The 20,888-nt window shown below is 42.4% G+C and overlaps 1 protein-coding gene across 5 annotated transcripts in view; it reads right to left on the minus strand.

The window, feature by feature from the left end:
• The window catches only part of ADGB (androglobin), a 178,074-nt gene extending 162,775 nt beyond the window's left edge, over positions 1-15,299 (minus strand). For all 5 annotated transcript variants that reach the window (XM_029058720.2, XM_039911155.1, XM_039911153.1 and 2 more), the window contains exon 1: positions 15,062-15,299. In XM_029058720.2, coding sequence (XP_028914553.1) covers positions 15,062-15,123 — 62 coding nt within the window. In that variant the 5' untranslated portion in view covers positions 15,124-15,299. The remainder of the gene's footprint in view (positions 1-15,061) is intronic.
• Between the last annotated feature and the right edge of the window lie 5,589 nt (positions 15,300-20,888).

The following is a 20,888-nucleotide window of genomic DNA, read 5'->3' on the forward strand; positions in this document are numbered from 1 at the left end:
CAGAAAATTTCCCTTGAAAACCCATTTCTATTCATTACTCTAAGAGTCAGGCTATATATGCTGCATCTCAAGTGCTTAGAATGTGCTCTGCACATTGTAAGCACTCAATAAATACCATTGATTGAGAGCATTATAGCACAAATAAGAGAAGTGAGCTAGTAAGTACATCATCCTGCTTTCTCTCTTTCTCTTTTTAATATGTAATGTAACAGCACAATGGTTTTAACAAAACAGACAGGCCAGAATTTAGCATTTTGTTTTTTCTGCCTGCCAATGCCAGACTGAAGGTAATACGCTGTGCTAAAATGGAGAAATCATGAAGTTCCATTGCCCACCTATCACTCACACAGCCGTCGTGCTGCCGCCTCTCACCAAACAATAGCAAACACGACCACACCACTCAGGCTCTACAAATGAAATGACTCAATTTTTCTTACTTGCCTTAGAGTGCACACCAGATTCCCTAGTCACTGTTGTAATATCAAAATACCGGTCCTTTCAAGGAATACTTAAAACATTCCTCAATTTTTCATCATAACTCAATTCTAATTTTTCTTTAGCAATACTTATAACTTAGAAGCAGTTAATAAGTCTGAAATTTGTTCTTGGCACCACTTCAGAGTCGCCTGATGGCATATTACTACAAGATTCATCAGTAATACCAATTAGTTTCTAAGCTAATTAATTAAAATGTGTTTATATTTGCCATCTAGATTTAGACGATTGAATTAGAATTACAACAAAAAGCAATAATGTTGCCTCTCAGAGCATAAAATTAAAATGATTGTGAAAATATACTGGTTAACAAAATACATTAACAGCTTTTTTGATGATGTGAATTCACCAAGGTGTCTTAATTTCTACATTCTCAGCTAGCTTCTATTCTCAACTTGCTCAGCATGCCTTAGAAGACAACCTTTTTCAGAAGCAGAAAGTATTGGCATTTAGTCTTGAAAAAAAATGAGAGGAGATGACTTGTCCCAAACCTGTCTCTCACCATTTCCCTTTGCCTTTCCCCAGAATCAGAATAGTGGGTAAACTTAAGGGTGAACATCTGACCTGATGAAGTGAATACTACTAAAACATCTTGTATGGTGTTTCGATCCATTTTTATCTGCTCTGTGTATCTAATACCTTGTCTTTTTCCAGCATGCAAATGCCTTAAAGACACAACAATCCTTTGTAATATGTGGTATACAGCCAACTGTGAGCATTTACTGAACATTAAATAACTGCCATTTGACCATGATCTTATTAAATTCTGAATTCTTCTGGGACTCAATTTAATGTTCTGAGTCAGGGTAACTGGAAATATATTAACTTCAATTACCTGTTTTTTAAAAGTACTGTTTCTCAGATTGAAATGAATGAGTCACCAAAGTTTAATAACTATTCTACCGTTATGTTGAATTATTTAGTCTTATCTTCTCAAGGCATGCAAATTTCTTCAAAATAACTGGTAGTTAGCAAATATCAAGAATCAAAACTGATTATTTTCATAGTGTATTTTTCCCCAATGTTAGAATATATTAACATTCAATAAATCCAAACTCAAAACATGTGTCAGATCTTACTATCAGTGAAAGGTTAAAATAATTGTATTTGTCAAGTGCTAAGCACTGAGGATGATACAGTTAAATCAGACACAGTCCCTACCCCACATAGGACTCATCTTATATTGATGCCTGTTTACTTTTTTGATTTCTGTTTCCCACCTTCTATACCGTAAGCCCAGTGTGGGAAGGGATTTTCTCTATTGCTGAACTGTACTTTCCAAGTGCATACAGTGCTTTGCACACAGTAAGCACACAATAAATATGACTGAATGAATGAATCTTCCAAATTTCCTTTTTGTGAGAAGAACTACAGTAAATTTATATCAAGAATTGTAGAAGGTTTTGCATCAAATGGAAACCAGGACTGAAATCATCCTGATTTTTTTCAAATACCATACGTATTTGAAAATCAGGATGATATGAGTCAAAACAATCAACATAGAAGAAAATGAAAAGACAGATTAAACACTGCTGTACTAGATTTCAAATATATTATCATGGAATAGGGATTGCCTTCCACTACCTGAAGGACTGCATTCAGGCAATCTTTTTTTGAAAAATGTATCAGTAGGTTCTGACGAGTCACAGACTAAAATTAGAAGCTCGATATTATGAGGATAACAGAGACTCCTCTCAGAATACAAAAAATTAAAGAAAAGCCTCTTTACTGGAGGTAAAAGTGCTCAGTTTAGAAGGATTCAACATTTCTATTATTCTGAGTTTCAGGGATCAAACTGTGGATGTGTGCCTCCTTGGTAATGCAATATCTAGCCAATGCCTAGCCAGGAGCATTATTATTTCCTGCCCTTTGATGTTTACAGAACTTTACTTCTCTCTAAAAGGGCAGTCTTATAAGATTGAATAAATAGAAGATTTAGAGGGATGAGACAATCTGGGCAAAGAAGAAGAGCCCGGATATAAATCCTGCAAGAGGAGAGAAACAATAGAAACAAAAGAAGCATTTTGGACAGGTAGTGAGAGAAATCTTGAGGGTAAATGTCTGTGAATGCCCTCTCAGTTGATTTGAGAACTAGTCAGGGAATAAGGTGAAAGTTTTTCCTTTTTATCTTGGTAGAATCTCGCCAAGCAATAAGAGGATCTTGTTTGGGAATATATTATCAAATAACAAGAATCAACTTTTTTGTAATGTGGAAGCTTTCCTAACTAGTGTTTTAAAATTGGGATTTAAATTCAATTCCCCCTTGGGAGCAATATATTAAAGTATATTATTTCTTTGAAAAGTTTGAAGCTTAGCAAATTATTAATCAGAATGAGGATGCACAAAGGGAACCCTCATGGTTGGGCAGGAAAGGATACCCTACTCTTAGCCTCTGAACTATGTCCTATTTAAATTTTAGTACAATCAACGTTCAATAAATACCATTGATTGATTAAATTAGAAATACATTTCTGATGTATACATTTCTGATGTTCAATATCTTTATCTCTAGTAGGGTCCTTTGTTTCAACTAACCTGGCTGTATGCATTTGTTAATGATAATCTGTTATATGGTGTCTGAGAAAAATCAGAATGTTTTCTATGGAGGTGTGCATTTGTATTCAAAGGAATCCCCATGGCCAGAGAAGTTGCATTTAAATCCTGTTATAATACATTAGGTGAGGAAGGGAGTGGGGAAATGTTAAAAGATGTAATTATTGTGGTATTTAAGTGCTTACTATGTGTTAGGCACTGTATGAAATGCTGGGGTATGATACAAGTAAAGCGGATCCAGTCCCTGTTCCGCAGGGGACTCACAGTCTTAATCCCCATTTTACGGATGACAGTAGATACACTATGCACTGATTGATGTTACCCAGGACCCTAAGCCCTGCCCGACATTACACCCGACCAGCATGAGGAAATCAATTCACTTCCACCTCTAGCTGTTCATTTTTTGTTGTTTTTCCAGAGGAGCTCTCCCTCTGCTCTCTGAGTCCCTCTGGTCTGTAAGAGCCTTGAAGTAGGGTTTGTCTCTGTCTACTATTTTGTAGTATATTATCCTTGGTACCAAACGCTTGGCACAGTTCCCTGCACAAGAAAGCACTCAATACATACCATTCATTAATTGATAAATTCATTCATTCATTCAATAGTATTTATTGAGCGCTTACTATGTGCAGAGCTCTGTACTAAGCGCTTGGGATGAACAAGTCGGCAACAGATAGAGACAGTCCCTGCCGTTTGACGGGCTTATAGTCTAATCGGGGGAGACATTTAACTCCACAATGCTCTGCACACAGTAAGCACTCAATAAATATGACCAAATGATTGATGTGACAAGTGCTTGAACCAACCTAGTGGTAGTTTGGATGGGGAGGAAGGGGTGAAGTCTCAAGGTGTGTGGATAGAACTTATATGGAATTAGTGATTGAATATGTGGTTTGAAAGAGAATAGTCAAAGATCATCATCATTATTGGTATTTATTAATAGTGATAATAATGATGGTAATTCTTAAGTGCTTACTATGTGTCAAGCACTGTTTTAATCACTGGGGTAGTTACCAATTAATCAGGTTGGACACAGTCTTTGTATCACAAGGGGCTCATAGACTTAATCCCCATTTCACAGATGAGGTAACTGAGGCACAAGAAAGTAAACTGACTTGCCCAAAGTCACACAGAAGACAAGTGGCAGAGTCAAGATTAGAACTCAGGTCCTTCTGACTCCCAGGCATATACTCTATCCATTAGGCCATGTTGCTTCTCTTGAACAATTACTGTGTGGAGGGCATTGTATTAAGTTCTTGGGAGTGTATAATAATGTTCGCATGAAGCTTTCCCTCAGGAAACTTACAACCTAGCAGGAAAACGCTAAGCTTACAGGCTTGTGAGAAAGGGACAATGGTGTTTTCAATACTTTTGGGAAAGTTTGGTGGAGGAGAGTGCTTCTGTGGGAAGATGTGTTAAATTTTGGACATGCTGAACTTGTGCTGTCAATAGGACATCCAAAGAGAGATGTACTGAAGGCAGGAAGAAATGTGAAACTGTAGGCCAAGGCTGATGAGTTATCTGGTAGCAATGACATTTGAAGCCATGAGAGCAAATGAGTACTCCAAGTGAGCGGGTGTAAGTGGAGAATAGAAGGGGACCCAGAATTGAGCACTGAGGGTTAGAGGGCGGTTGGTAAAATGGAGCTCGTGAAATAATCTAAGGAGTGGCCAGAGAGGAATTTAGAAGAACCAGGAGAGGGCACTGTCAGAAAAGCAAGATTAGGTATGATTCCCAGTGTAGAAGGTGGTCACAGAGTCAATGACTGCTGAGGGGTCAAGGAAAAATAGGGTAAAGTCCATTAGATTTGGCAAAGAGGTGGTCTCTTGGAAGAGATGTGCTTTAATAAGGTTTTGAAGTGGAAAGGAGAGGGTGTAAACCAGATTATAGGGGGTCAAGGAGAGTCAGTGGAGGCAACAGGTGTAAACCACTTAGTTGTTCAAGGAGTTTGAACAGCAATAGTAGGAGGGAGATGGGGCAATAGCTGTTTGAGGCAGCAAGGAGACATGGGGGACACAAGGTTAGAGGCTTCTGCGATAAGGAGGAGGATTGTGCTAGTGACTGAGATGGGGAAAGTTAGGAAGAGGAAGAGGAAGTGCAGGGGGAAGATGAGTTCTTTTAGACACACTGCTTTTGAGAGGCCAGCCTGACTTCCAAGTGGAAGTATCCTGGAGGCAAGAGGAGGTGGATGATTACAGGTCAGATGAGAGGGCAGGGCTACAGAGGTAGATTTCATTACCAATAGTATTTATTGAACACTTAACTGTATGCAGAATACTGCACTGAGTGCTTGGGAGAGTACAGTACAACAGAGTTGGCAGTCAGATTCCCTGCGCTCAGTGAGATTACAGTGTAGAGGAAGAGATAGGCATTAATACAAATAAATCACTTAAAATATGTAATTTATAGATATGTACAGAAGTGCTGTAGGGGTTGAGGTTTGGGAGTCATCTGTATAAAGGTGGTATCTGAAGCCATGTGAACAGATGAGCTACCCAAGATAGTGAGGAGAGAACAATACCCCAAACACAGCCTTGAAGAACACTCACAGGTAGAAGGTGAAAGTCCAAAGAGTTGAAACCAGCTAGTAAACCTGAGAAGGAACAGTCAGATTTATACTATGTCAGCAAAGCCAAGACCTGATAGAATCTGGGGAAGGAGGTGAAGGTTGAGAAGCAGAATGGCACAGTGGATAGAGAGCGTGGGCCTGGGAGTCAGAAGGTCATGGTTTCTAATCCCAGCTCGGCCACTTGTGTGTTGTGTGACCTTAGGCAAGTCACTTCACTTATCTGTGCCACAGATACCTCTTCTGTAATATGGGGATTGAGACTGTGAGCCCCAAGTGGGACAGGGACTGTGTCTAACTCGATTTGCTTGTATGTGCCCCAACGTTTAGCACAGTCCCTGGCACATAGTAAGTGCTTAACAAATACCGTCATTATTGTTATTATTGTTACATGGTATTAAAAATAGCTGAGAGGTAGCGGATCAGGATGGAGTATAGCCCACTGTACATGGCTATAAGGAGCTCATTGGTGACATTAGAGACTGTGGTCTCAGGGAAATGAGTCTCAGGCCTCAAACTGACTGCAGTGGGGGTCAAGAAAAGAGTTAGCAGAGAGTAAGTGAAGGGAGCAAGTGAATTTAGTCCATTTCAGGATAGGAATGGGAACAGAGAGATGGGAGATGAGAGATGGAAGGGGCTCTGGGGTTTACATATTTTTTTTTCCATATGGGAGTGACTTGGGCATGTTTGAAGGCAGAAAAATAGGAGCCACTAGAGAATTAGAAGTTGAAGCTAGCAATGAGGGAGGAGAGGAAAGCAAGAGTTTTTAGTAGGGAAAAGGGCAGAGACCAAAGAAGAGGTTAGATCACCGAGGTTCTAGTCTCGCGAGGTTCTAGATCACTGAGGTTCTAGACTCGCGATGTTCTAGATCACCGAGGTTCTAGACTGCTGGGGTTCTGGATCGCCGAGGTTCTAGACTCGTGGGTTCTAGATCACTGAGGTTCTAGGTGTCTGAGGTCCCCGCTCCAGGTCCCAGAGGCTTTAGGTTCCCAAGGCAGCTCTGGCCTCTGGGGGCTCTAGATTCCTGAGGTTCTTGATCACCGAGGTTCTAGACTCGCGAGGTTCTAGATCACCGAGGTTCTAGACGCGCGAGGTTCTAGTGCTCCCTAGTGCTTAGCATCTAGAATGGGGGACAGACATTAATATAAATACATAAATTATAGATATGTACATAAGTACTGTGGGGGTGAGGGATGAGTGAACTAAGGGTCCAAATAAAGTGCAAGGATAATGCAGAAGGGAGCAGGAGAAGAAGAAATGAGGGCATATTCAGGGAAGGCCTCTTGGAAGAGATGTGCTTTAATAAGGTTTTGCAGGTGGGTAGAATGATGGTCTGACAGATAAGTAGAGGGAGGACCTTCCAGGCCAGAGGCAGGACACAGGTGAGAGGTTGGTGGTGAGATAAATGAGATTGAGGTACAGTGAGTAAGTTGGCATTAAAGGAGAGAAGTGTACGGACTGGGTTGAAATAGGAAAAGGAATGAGCTAAGGTAGCAGGGGGCAAAATGATTGAGTCCTTCAAAGCCAATGTTAAGGAGTTTCTGCTTGATGTGGAGAAGGATGGGAAACCAACGGAGGTTCTTGAGGAGTGGAGAAACATGAATTGAATGTTTTTGTAGAAAAATAATCTGGGCATTACATAAACCAATCAATCAATTGTATTTACTGAGCACTTGCAGTGTGCAGAGCACTGTATAAAGGAGATTAAAAGAGAAAAAAGAATGTACAGGAACAAGGAAGAATTGAAGGAGAAGAGTAGTAAAGCAGTTGAAAATTAAAAAAAAAAAATAGAAAAACTAGAAGGAGGTACAGGATAGATAGTCCAAAGGAGAGAGGCAGTCGGAAAGAAAGAATGGCTTCAGGTGGGAACAGACATAGGCAAGGACAAATATATAAACAGGAAAGACAAAGGAAAGACAAAGAGGAACTTCATCTTGTGTCTGAGGGAAGAAGGAACAGCCAAATGGATGGCACCCCAAAGAAATAAGCTTTTCTTCTTGTCTCCAGGTGAAAGAGGAGGGAGTTAACAGAGTTGGTAGACATGTTCCCTGCCCACAACAAGCTTACAATCTAGAACAGAGTGACATATGCAATGGAATGGGGAGGAACAGGAGACAGGAGGCTGATGCAGTAATCAAGGTGGGATAGGATGAGTACTTGGATTAATCAATCAATCAACAGTACTGACTGTGCACTTACTGTGCACAGAACACTGTTCTAAGTGCTTGAGAGAGTATAATATAACAGAATTAGTGGACATGTTCGTGGTCCATAACCAATTTACAGTCTTGAGGGGGAGCCTGGATTAAGTGGTAGCAGTTTGGACAGAGAGGAAAGAACAGATTTTAGCAATGTAGTGAGGGCTGAACTAACAGGATTTGGTGACAGATTGAATATGTGGGTTGAATGAGTGAGATAACTCAAGGATAACACTAAGGTTATGGGCTTGTGAGACAGGGAGGATGGTGGTGCTCTCTACAGTGATGGGAAAGACAGGAGGAGGAAAGGGTTTAGGTGTGGAAAATGAGGAGTTCTGTTGTGGACATGTTAAGTTTGAGGAGTTGGTGGGACATCCAAGTAGAGATGTTCTGAAAGCAGGAGGAAATGTGAGACTGCTGAGAAGCCAAGAGATCTGGGTGGAGATGTAGATTTGGAAATCATCCACATAGAGATGGTAGTTGTAGCTATGGGAGCAAATGCGTTCTTTAAGTGAGTGGGTGTAGATGGAGAATAGAAGGGGATCCAAAATTGAACCCTGAGGAACACCCACACTTAGGGGGTGGGAGGCAGTAGAGGAGTCTGTGAAAGAGATTTGGAAGAAGATAATTTAGAAGAGATAGGAGAAGGACCAGGAGACGACAGTATCAGTGAAGTCAACGTAGGATAGGTTTCCAGGAGAAGATGTTAGACAGTGTCAAAGGTAGTTAAGAGGTGGAGGAGGATTAGGATGGAGTTGGATTTGGCAAGAGAGAGATTCATTGGTATACTCTGAGAAAGCATCCTGCCTCTTCACTGACATCCCTGCCTCCAGCTTTTTCCCTCTCTAAGTGCATACTTCACTCTACTGCCCACATCATTTTTCTAAAACATTATTTACACATATCTCATATACTCCTCTTCCCATCAAGCAGAAACTCCTCACCATCAGCTTTTAGGCATTCAATCAGCTCTCGTCCCTCCTACTTACCCTTACTCCTCTTCCATTACAATCCAGCCTGCACACTTGACGAGTGCCAACTAGACTCACTGTGCTTCACTTTCATCTCTCTCACCATTGACCTCCTAGTCACACCCTCCTTCATGCCTAGAACTCTCTCCCCTTTCACCTGGAGACAAGAAGAAAAATGCTCATTTCTTTAGGGCGTCATCCATTTGCCTTTTCCTTCTTCCCTCAGCCACAAGATGAAATTCCTCTTTGTCTTTCCTTGTTTATATATTTGTCCTTTTCTTTGTTTCCACCTGAAGCCATTCTTTCTTTCTGGCTGCCACTCTTCTGTGGACCATCTATGCTGTCCCTCCTCCTTTCTAACTTTACTATTTTTTTTTCATTTTCAACTGCTTTACTACTCTTCTCCTTCAATTCTTCCTCTTTCCTGCATGTTCTTTTTTCTAATTAATCTCCTTTCTCCTCTATAACTTCATGTCTCTTTCTCTTTCTCTCCTTGCCCATCCTCTATTTTCTCTTTTCCTTTCTCTATCTCTAACTCTCCATCCATTTCCATCCTCTTTGTTTCTCCCATTGTTGGCCTCTGTCTTTTTCTTTTCCTGTCTTTTTTTCTTTTGTGTCTCATCAAAATATTAATACATCTCCCATAATGGGCAGAAGCCTGTCCTAGTCCTGGGAAGACATTCGGAAGAAACAAAAGAACCCTGACCTCAAGGAGTTGACAATTTCATGGACTAGTTTACAATCTTTCTGTCTCCATCTCTGCCTTTTCTTGTCTCTCTTCTCCTCCCTCACTTTCTCTGTTCCATAATAGTTTCTAGAGCCATTTCCTTCCCACTACTAACCCCAGAGCTCCCTTTAATGGGAGCTTCCATGACCATTTTTTTGCCATGGAACCAACCTTCCCTGGTCCTTTTAGGATCCTTCTCCCTCAGAAGCTCTCTTCCTTTCAATCCATTCATTTATTCATTCAATCATTTTTATTGAGCGCTTACTGTATGAAAAGCACTGTACTATGCACTAATCCAAACATCTAGGGATTATTTTTCACCCCTCCCCTCGTAAAAGAGATTAGTGGATTTGGCAGGAGGAAAAGGCAGGGATAATTTGGGAATTTCAACCTGCTGTCTTTTCTTCTCCACTGTTTTCATTCAATAGCATTTAAAGACAAGAATGGGCCCTGACTCTGTCTGGCCATCAAGAACTCTCTTAGCTGCCAACTGACCATCATATTAGTTTCTGAGCAAAGTAAGCAGATATTTTGTACTTCTTAGTTTGGCAGTAGATTGATTGATAACCTCACCAGTACTTAAAGTTAGACAATTAGCAAGCAAACCATATGAACTCAGGTAAACAGTGACCCTAACTGGATATACTTCAAAGATCTTAATGTCCATTACAAACATTTTCTATTACCAGTCTTCAAACAGGTATCAGACATTTTATTAAAGATGGAAAAATTGTCACCAAAATTGGTTTCTGATTGTAAGTCCTCTATGGTTTTTACATAAATAATTATAGAAACATAATGAATGAATAGGGTAAAAAGGAAAGTCCATGTATATGTTTATGTACACATGCTGTGGGGGAGCATTGAGTATGGGGGAGCAATAGGTATACATTTATAGGTAGATCAATTTGTGGCAAGGGGTATAAGTGCTTGTGAATCTACGGATCCTCAGCCCACTCGGTTTCAGGTTTGGGGAATCTTGCTGATGGGGAAATGTTTCCTCTCTTGGATTCTCCTCCACAGACCCTGGCTATAGCCCAGCTGCATCTGACTTTTTATGAGAAAGGAGAAAAGGGAGGATAGTGGAAGGAGATTGAATGTCTGTGTCTATGTGTGTTGCGGGAGAGGGAGCTGGTGAGACACCAGTGAGTATTGGCCAAGCAGATTAAAATAACTGCATTGTCCTTAATATACACATACTTTTGATGAGTTATAGTGTACTAATAAAAGGTTTCCATCTAGGAAAGGTTTAACTGTGAACCAAGCATTAGTTATTAGACATTAGTCTGTTCAGTCTATATGTGCTCAAACAAAATATTTTTTTCTGAAACACAACATGGTCCTTGCAGACATTTTGGAAGAAAATTTAATAGTGGGCATAAATGTCAATTCCAACATTTACAGGATTATGTACCTGCCCCAACTGACTTTAACACACACATACATACACACACACACACACAGACACACACACACATCCAGAGTAGCTATGTGAACAATGAATTTCCAAACGTTTTTTAAAAAGCTTGACTGTCTGGACTCATTTTTTTCTTGCAAAATACAAGCATCCAGGACAAATGCCACTAAAGTAAGATAGGAACTTTTATTAAATCAAATATTATTGAAATGTGATAAAAAGATAATTACCTCAGCAACTTCACAAAGCATAGGAAACAAAGCCCAGTTAATTTGTAAATTGAAATGGAAGACAGAACAACAGGATAGGCTTCCTCTGTGAAAACCAGATGATTGACACCTCCTGGCAAACAACTCCATGAAGCAAAAAGCAGTAGAAAATATTTCTTTGATCAACACATTTAAGCGATTTGGTAAATTCACAAGGAAAGTTTTTTTGTTCCGGCTTGAAATAATGATCAAGGGCACTAATTATGTAAAAAGTCACACAAAAGTACACGCTGTAGCTGACATCCTCATGGTGTGATTTAATGGTAGAAATATTGAAAACAGATTTTTTAAAAAGCCTTGTGCTCTTCCTACTCCTCTAAATATCTGTCTAGGAGAAGAAAGGTGTCCCCAAAACACATTTAAGTACAGTATTGCTGTTATCCTTCCATTCATTCATTCAATCATATTTATTGAGCACTTACTGTGCGCAGCTCAATCCATCACTAAATTATGTCAATACCAGCTCCATAACATGGCTAAAATCCATCCTTTCCTCTCCATCCAAACTGTTCCCACATTAATCCAATTGCTTATTCTACCCTGTCTTGATTATTGGTTTAGCCTCCTTGCTGGTCTCTCAGCCTCCTATGTCTAGCCATTCCAGTTCATACTTCACTCTGCTTCCTGTATCATTTTTCAACAAAAATGTTCAGGACATGTTTCCCCATTCCTCAAGAAACTCCAATGGCTGCCCATCCACTTCCACATCACACAAAATCCCCTAACACAGTTACCTTGCCTTCTCCTACCTCACCTCACTACTCTCCTACTACAACCCAGACCACACACTTAGCTCCACTAATGCTAATCTTCTCATTGCACCTTGATCTCATCTATCTTCGGGCCAACGTCTGGCCCACATCCTACCTCTGGCCTGGAACGCTCTCCTTACTCTCCCTACGTCTCCTCCAAGAGGTCTTCTCTGATTAAGCCCTCCTTTTCTCTTCTCCCTCTCACTTCAGTGTCACCCTGACTTGCTCCTTTCATTCATCCCCCCGCCCAGTCCCACAGCACTTAATAATAATAATAATGTTGGTATTTAAGCACTTACTATATGCTGAACACTATTCTAAGTGCTGGGGTAGATACAGAGTAATCAGGCTGTCCCACGTGAGGCTCACAGTCTTCATCCCCATTTGACAGTTGAGGTAACTAAGGCAATGAAAAGTTAAGTGACTTGCTCAAAGTCACACAGCTGACAGGTCGCAGAGCCGGAATTAGAACCCATGACCTCTGACTCCTAAGCATAATTATGGTATTTGTTAAGTGCTTACTATGTGCTCACAGTCTTCCTTGATGAGGTAACTGATGAGGTAACCATTTTACAGATGAGGTAACTGAAGCACGGAGAAATTAAATGGCTTGCTCAAGGTCATCCAGCAGACCTATGTATATATTTGAAATTTATGTATTTATTTTCCATGTCTTTGTCCCTCTCTAGACTGAAAACTCATTGTGGGCAGAGAATGTGTCTGTTTGTTGTAGTGTACTCTCCCAAGCATTTAGTACAGTGCTCTGAATCCAGTAAGTGCTCAATACAGTTGAATGAATTAATCTGTACACAAGCTTTCAGCAGACAGGAATCCTGAGGCCCCATTTAATTGACCCCACTTAAGCCTTTGTGGAAAATTAAGCAAATGGGAAACATGCTTGGCACCTAGTTAGCGCTTAACAAATACGGTCATTATTATTAAAAGCACCAGGTCATTATTATTAAAAGCACCAGTCCAAGGATTACCTGGATAAATTTTAATTCTATGGATTATAGGGTTTTTAGGTTTTATTCTTTTCCATGAAAGTTGGCAAGGACGAGAGGCCATTTTAACAGTGAGGACACCGGAGACTTTTACAACAGGGATATTTTGGAGAAGATGGGGTGTAAGATGTTGGGGGGCCAGGGAGAATATGGTTATTGCATAGAGAATCCAAGGTCAAGAGGAGGGGGGTGAGCAAAAAAAGAGTGAAAGAGGCATCCCTCCCTTCCCCTCTTCTCCTTCCCTCCCACCTGAGGGTTGGAAGCATTATTCATTCATTCAACCGTATTTATTAAAAATAATAATGATTATGGTATTTGTTAAGTGCTTACTATGTGCCAAGCACTGTTCTAAGCACCTGGGGAGATACAAGGTAATCAGGTTGTCCCACCTGGAGCTCAGTCTTAATCTTCATTTTACAGTGAGGTAACTGAAGCTCAGAGAAGTTAAGTGATTTGCCCAAGGTCACACAGCAGACAAGTGGCAGAGGAGAATTAGAACCCAAGACCTCTTGACTCCCAAGCCCGGGCTCTTTCCACTAAGTCCTTACTGTGTGCCGAGCACGGTACTAAGCGCTTGGCATGGACAATTGGGCAACAGATAGAGAAAATCCCTGCCAAAAAACGGGCTCACAGTCTAAAAGGGGGAGACAGACAACAAAACAAAAGAAAAGAAGTATTCATTCAATCGTATTAATTGTGAGCGCTTACTGTGTGCAGAGCACTGTACTAAACGCTTGGCATGGACAATTGGGCAACAGATAGAGAAAATCCCTGCCCAACGACGGGCTCACAGTCTAATGGGGGAGACAGATAAAACAAAACAAGTAGGCAACGAGGGAGACAGTGTTGTAAGTGGAGGCTGGGGATGTAGAGGAGGGGCAATATTGGGGAAATAAACAGGGGATTGGGGGGAATAAAAAAAGGGGGGAAGGAGTATAAAGAAGCAGCGAGGCTCAGTGGAAAGAGCCCGAGCTGGGAGTCAGAGGTCATGGGTTCTAATCCACACCCCGCCACTTGTCAGCTGTGTGACTTTGGGCAAGTCACTTCACTTCTCTGGGCCTCAGTGACCTCACCTGTAAAATGGGGATGAAGACTGTACATCCCAGGTGGGACAACCCGATTACCTTGTATCCCGCCGCGCCCCCCCCCCCCCCCCCCCCGGCGCTTACAGCAGTGCTTTATACATAGTAAGCACTTAATACCAATTTTTAAAAAATTATTATTTTATAGCAAGGAATCGTATAATTTGGGAGATGGGGAGACACTGCAGGGAGGGGGTCCGCCAAGTGGGGAGGAAAGTGGCTTGCCCAATTGTACATGCCAAACGCTTAGTACAGTGCTCTGCACACAGTAAGCGCTCAATACTTTTGAATGAAGCGCTTAGTACAGTTCTCTGCACATAGTAAGCGCTCAATAAATACTCCTGAATGAATGAGGCGCTTGGTACAGCTGCGTAGCTCATTGGTAAGAGCCTGGGCTTGGGAGTCAGAGGTCATGGGTTCTAATTTCGGCTCCGCCGCTTGTCAGCTGTGTGACTCTGGGCAAGTGACTTCACTTCTCTGTGCCTCAGTGACCTCATCTGTGAAATGGGAATGAAGACTGTGAGCTCCACGTGGGACAACCCGATCACCTTGTATCCCCCCAGGGCTTAGAACAGTGCTCGGCACATAGTAAGCGCTTAACAAATACCACCATTATTATTATTATTAGGGGTCATGGGTTCGAATCCCGACTCCACCACCTGTCAGCTGTGTGACTGTGGGCAAGCCACTTCACTTCTCTGGCCCTCAGTGACCTCATCTGTAAAATGGGGATGAAGACTGTGAGCCCCACATGGGACCACCTGATGATCCTGTCTCTCCCCCAGCGCTTAGAACAGTGCTCTGCACAGAGTAAGCGCTTAACAAATACCAACATTATTATTGTTATTACTGTTATTATTACAGTGCTCTGCACATAGTAAGCGCTCAATAAATACGAGTGAATGAATGGGACGCCCCTCCCGGGGCACGTGGAGCCGGGGGCTGCGGGACCCCCAGGGCAAGGGACTGTGCGGGACACTGTGCGGGACGCTGTGCAGGGGGATCCCGGGATGGTGGGGGTCCGTCTTACTCTTTATTTTGGGCCGAGTTGATGCGGTGAACCTCCTTCTTTTTGGTTTGCTTGGAGGACATGGCGAGGGCGTGGGAGAGGAGAGGAGAGGTTCGGCTCGGGTTCGGCTGGACTCGGGCTCGGCTCGGCGGCTGGGCTCGGCAGTTCGGCTCCCCGCTCGCTCGGGCTCGGCTCGACTCGGGCTCGGCTCGGCGGTTGGGCTCGGCAGTTCGGCTCCCCGCTCGCTCGGGCTCGGCTCGACTCGGGCTCCGGCTCGGCGGTTCGGCTCGGGCTCGGCCGTTCGGCGCCCCGCTCGCTCGGACTCGGCTGGGTTCGGGCTCGGCCGTTCGGCTCCCCCGTTCCCACGGGCTCCGGCTCGGGGTGGGGCCCCCGCCGCGTCCGCCCGTTGCTAGGAGACGCCAGCTCCCCGGCCCGGCTGCAGGGAACCGGGTCCTAGCGCCGCCTCCACACCCCTCTGGCCCCCCCCCACCAAGGAGCACTCTTAATAACAATAATAATATTCATTCAATAGTATTTATTGAGCGCTTACTATGTGCAGAGCACTGTACTAAGCGCTTGGAATGGACAAATCGGCAACAGATAGAGACAGTCCCTGCCCTTTGATGGGCTTACAGTAATAATAATAATGTTGGTATTTGTTAAGCACTTACTATGTGCAGAGCACTGTTCTAAACGCTGGGGTAGATACAGGGTAATCCGGTTGTCCCACGTGAGGCTCACAGTCTTCATCCCCATTTTAATAATAATAATAATGTTGGTATTTGTTAAGCACTTACTATGTGCCAAGCACTGTTCTAAGCGCTGGGGGAGATACAGGGTAATCGGGTTGTCCCACGTGAGGCTCACAGTTAATCCCCATTTTCCAGATGAGGGAACTGAGGCCCAGAGAAGTGAAGTGACTTGCCCACAGTCACACAGCTGACAAGTGGCAGAGCAGGGATTCGAACCCATGACATCTGACTCCCAAGCCCGGGCTCTTTCCACTGAACCTCCCTGCTTCTCTTTTTACGGATGAGGTCCTCATTTTACATGATGACCTCGTTTTACAGATGAGGTCACTGAGGCACAGAGAAGTGAAGTGACTTGCCCACACTCACACAGCTGACAAGTGGCAGAGCAGGGATTCGAACCCATGACTTCTGACTCCCAAGCCCGGCCTCTTTCCACTGAGCCACCCTGCTTCTCTTTTTACGGATGAGGTCCTCGTTTTACATGATGACCTCATTTTACAGATGAGGTCACTGAGGCACAGAGAAGTGAAGTGACCTGCCCACAGTCACCCACCTGACAAGTGTCAGAGCTGGGATTCTGACAGAGGGGAGCACTGTCCCCTGGGTGGGACAGGTAGAGAAGCAGCGTGGCTCAGTGGAAAAAGCCCGGGCTTGGGAGTCAGAGGTCATGGGTTCTAATCCTTGCTCCACCACTGGCCAGCTGTGTGACTTTGGGCCAGTCACTTCACTTCTCTGGGCCTCAGTGACCTCATCTGGAAAATGGGGATGAAAACTGTGAGCCCCATGTGGGACATCCTGGTCAGCTTGTATTACCCCCAGCGCTGAGAAGCAGCGTGGCTCGGCGGAAAGAGCACGGGCTTTGGAGTCAGAGGTCATGGGTTCGAATCCCAGCTCGGCCACTTGTCAGCTGTGTGACTTTGGGCAAGTCACTTAACTTCTCGGTGCCTCGGTTACCTCATCTGTAAAATGGGGATGAAGACTGTGAGCCCCACGTGGGACAACCTGATTCCCCTGTGTCTACCCCAGCGCTTAGAACAGTGCTCGGCACATAGTAAGCGCTTAACAAATACCAACATTATTAACAGAGCTTTGCACATAGTAAGCAGCGTGACCTAGTGGCAAGAAAGCGGGCTTGGGAGTCAGAGGACATGGGTTCTAAGCCCAGCTCCGCCACCTGTCTGCTGCGTGACCTTGGGCAAGTCACTTCACTTCTCTGGGCCTCAGTTACCTCATCTGGAAAATGGGGCTTAAGACTGGGAGTCCCATATGGAGGGTTGCCAAATAAACAGCCTTAACATTAGATTGTGAATGTCAAATGCAACATTAGCTTCTGCGATTTTGGAACTACAGAAATATCAGTTTTAGTCAAAGTAATTTGCAATTCATATTGGAAATACCCACTGTAAAAGATGTTTTTCATCTTCTTTGCTATTAAAATAGTCTACTGTGTATAATGGGTGTTGTTTCCTCCTAATGGACTACTAAAAGAATAATAACAATTGCACTGTTACAGAAAGCAAAAATTTTCCAGAAATGAGGGTACCTTTTAATCCAACCACCCAGATGCAAATAGGTAGATAGTGAAATGTGCTTTAAGCTATTTCTCTAGTGAATGTAGCCGTATTTCAGCTTCCCTATGTATCTACCATATACTGCCCATTTAAGTATCTCTAATTCATTATTATTAGAATTATTAATAATAATAACCATAACAATACTAATAATACTGGAATTTATTAAGCACTTACTATATGCCAGGCACCGTACAAAGCACTGTACAAGTTAATCAGGTTGGACATCCTGTCAACACAGGGCTTGCAGTCTTAATCCCTGTTTTCCAGATGAGATAACTGAGGCACAGAGAAGTAAAGCGACTTGTTTAAGGTCGTAGAGCGGACAAGTGGCAGAGCCAGGATTAGAACTCAGGTCCTTTCTGATTCCCAGATCCAGGCTCTATTTGCTATGGCATGCTTCTTTTAATTAACATGTTTATAAATAAGGCATTCTATTGATTTCTGTCTAATCTAGGTAATTCATTTCAAAACCATTAACGGGCCAAGTCTAAAAATTGCCAATTAAATATCCACTAAAATGTCCCCTCCCCAAGTAATCTTTCTGATAAAAAGTGTTCATCTATAGATATGGGAATTGCATTAAGGGGATAGGAGCTTTAATCTTGCAAACGCCACAAGAAAGATTTGGCAATAATTGCAGTAGCAGGAAAAAATGGGATAAAGAAAAAAATCCCCATCATTACTGAAAACTAACAAGTATCCAAATTGCACCTTTAGGGGAGCCAGTGTAACAGAAGCTCACAGATCAGTCAATATGAGCCCTTTGTTGGGTAAGGATCGTCTCTATCTGTTGCCAAATTGTACTTTCCAACCACTTAGTACAGTGCTGTGCACACAGTAAGCACTCAATAAATACAATTGAATGAATGAATCAATCAGTAGTTTTTACTGAACATCAAGTATGTGCAGAACACTGAACTAAACACATGACTGGGTGGAGTGGAAGCAGAAGACAATGTACTGTACTTTCTGAAAAATGTACAGAATTTCTCTACAATGTAATGTGCTTTCTGGTTGGTAAAATTTTTAAATAAGACCTAGTGGGGCAATTCAATATTCTTTCTTCAGTGTGCCATCATTTTGACCACATTTCACATGACTTCACACCTATTGTATGTATATACGTATACACACATATATATTTGTTTGTATTTATTAATTTTTTATGTTAATAATAACGATGGTATTTCTGAAACATTTTCTGTGTGCCAAGCACTGTTCGTCTGTCTCCCCCTCTAGAATGTGAGCTCGATGTGGGCAGGGAACGTGTCTGGGATCACATTTTACTCTCCCAAGCGCTTAGTATGGTGCTTGCATATAGCAAGCGCTCAATAAATACAATTGGATGAATGAATGAACATTGTCTCTCTGAGGAATTGTCAATGTTAAGAGAACTGATATTGTCATAAGGGTAGTAATCCTGAAGAGTAATTGGTTAAGTGGGTGAACCCAGGGGCTACCGAGACCACAACCTGCCAGGTCATGGGGCTACTACAGCTTCGGTCACTTTAGCTATAAAGGGTCAGGTCCTTGAAAAGCCCTTGTGTCCACCTCCCAAGGTGCTGCAGTCCCTCCTGCATCCTCACTTATTGAAGAGACAAGAGAGCACAGCTGGTGCTGCGCAAAGTATCAACCAGATTTCCTTTGTGCACGTTCTCCCTACCGAAGTCTCAACCCCGAGCTTGTCCACTAATCAATCCATGGTATTTTTTGAGCTCTTGCTATGTGAGAGCACTCTATGAAACCATTTAGAAGGGCACTGAAGAGAAGCAGTGTGGCTTAGTAGAAAGAGCACGGGCTTGGGAGTCAGAGGTCATGGGTTGTAATCCCGGCTCTGCCACTTGTCTGCTGTGTGCCCTTTGGCATGCCACTAAACTTCTCTGGGCCTCAGTTACCTCATGTGTAAAATCGGAATTAAGACTGTGAGCCCCACGTGGGACAACCTGCTTATCTTGTATCTACCCCAGCACTTAGAACAGCAAATGCCAAGCACATATTAAACACTTAACAAATACCATAATTATAATTATCATTATTATTACTTTACATCCGAATTAGCAGACATGTTCCCTACCCATAAAGAGTTTACAGACTAAAGGGTTTCTTGCATTTTAGACCCATTAACCACCAAGTCAATTAATTAACTGAGTGTTCTCTGTGCATAGAGGACTGTACTCTGTGCATAGAGCTCGGGAAAGTACAATACAGTTGCTAGACACAATCTCTGCCCACAAGCAGCATCCAATCAGTGGTATTTATTAAGCACTTGAAGAATGCAGAATCAATCATATTTACTGAGCACTTACTGTGTGCAGAGCACTGTACTAAACATTTGGGAGAGTACAACACAACAATATGAGATCCACTCCTGCCCATGGCAAGCTTACAGTCTTAGAGTCCATCATTACTGAAGAGAGATTCCCTCACCACCATCAGTAATACTAGAGGCACACCAGGGAGTGGATAAACATTTGGGGAAAAAAAAAAACAGAAGAAACAAAAAAAATTATCTGAAACAAGGAATTTATTATCTAATGGAGAAGACAGGTGTTCAAAATATGTGTAAATAGTAAGAGCATAGGGAGATTACAAAGCAGAGAGGGAGTAGAATGAATATGCCAGGATGAAATAAAATAAATGTTGATAGCCATAGTACATGACAACATGACTGTAAATTTATACTGTGTTTTCCTCCAGAGTAGTCAAAACCCTTTAAAAGCTTTAAAATAAATATTAAAAAGTAATTTATTACACATCTCTAAGAAAAAGCCACCTCTTCAATATCATTCATTAAGTGTCCTCCAGAGAACTCTAAGACATAAGAAGGAATATAAATTAAATTTTATTAGAACACAATAAAAATTTCCCTATAGTGGGGAAACAGCAAATTCATCAGGTGGATTCACTCATTCATTTAATCATATTTATTGAGCACTTACTGTGTGCAGAGCACTGTACTAAGTGCTTGGGAGAATATGATATAACAATAAACAGGCACATTCCCTGTACACAACAAACTTACAGTCTAGAGGTGGGTAGACAGACATTAATGTAGGTAAATAAATTGCAGATATGTACAAAAGTGCTGCTGGACTGGAACAGGGGATGAATGAAGGGAGCAAGTCAGAGGAACACAGAAGGGATAAGAGAAAAAAGGGGTTTAGTCAGAGAAGGCCTCTTGGAGGAGAAGTGCCTTCAATAATTTTTTGAAGTGGCCCCAAGGTCACACAGCAGATAAGTGGGGAGACTGGTTTAGAACCTTATGACTCCCAGGCCTATCTGACTCCCAGCTCTACCAGTTCTATCCAGTAGGCCTCCTTCTCTAATTCAGCAGGAATTAAATGATTACATATAAAGAAAAGAGAAATTGTCCTCAAAGGGAGAAAAAAAAGAAAAGGTCACACAGCAGATAAGTGGGGAGACTGGTTTAGAACCTTCTGACTCCCAGGCCTATCTGACTCCCAGCTCTACCAGCTCTATCCAGTAGGCCTCCTTCTCTAATTCAGCTGGAACTAAATGATT

Source organism: Ornithorhynchus anatinus, chromosome 2 (assembly GCF_004115215.2).
Source record: "Ornithorhynchus anatinus isolate Pmale09 chromosome 2, mOrnAna1.pri.v4, whole genome shotgun sequence".
Classification (NCBI taxonomy): domain Eukaryota; kingdom Metazoa; phylum Chordata; class Mammalia; order Monotremata; family Ornithorhynchidae; genus Ornithorhynchus; species Ornithorhynchus anatinus.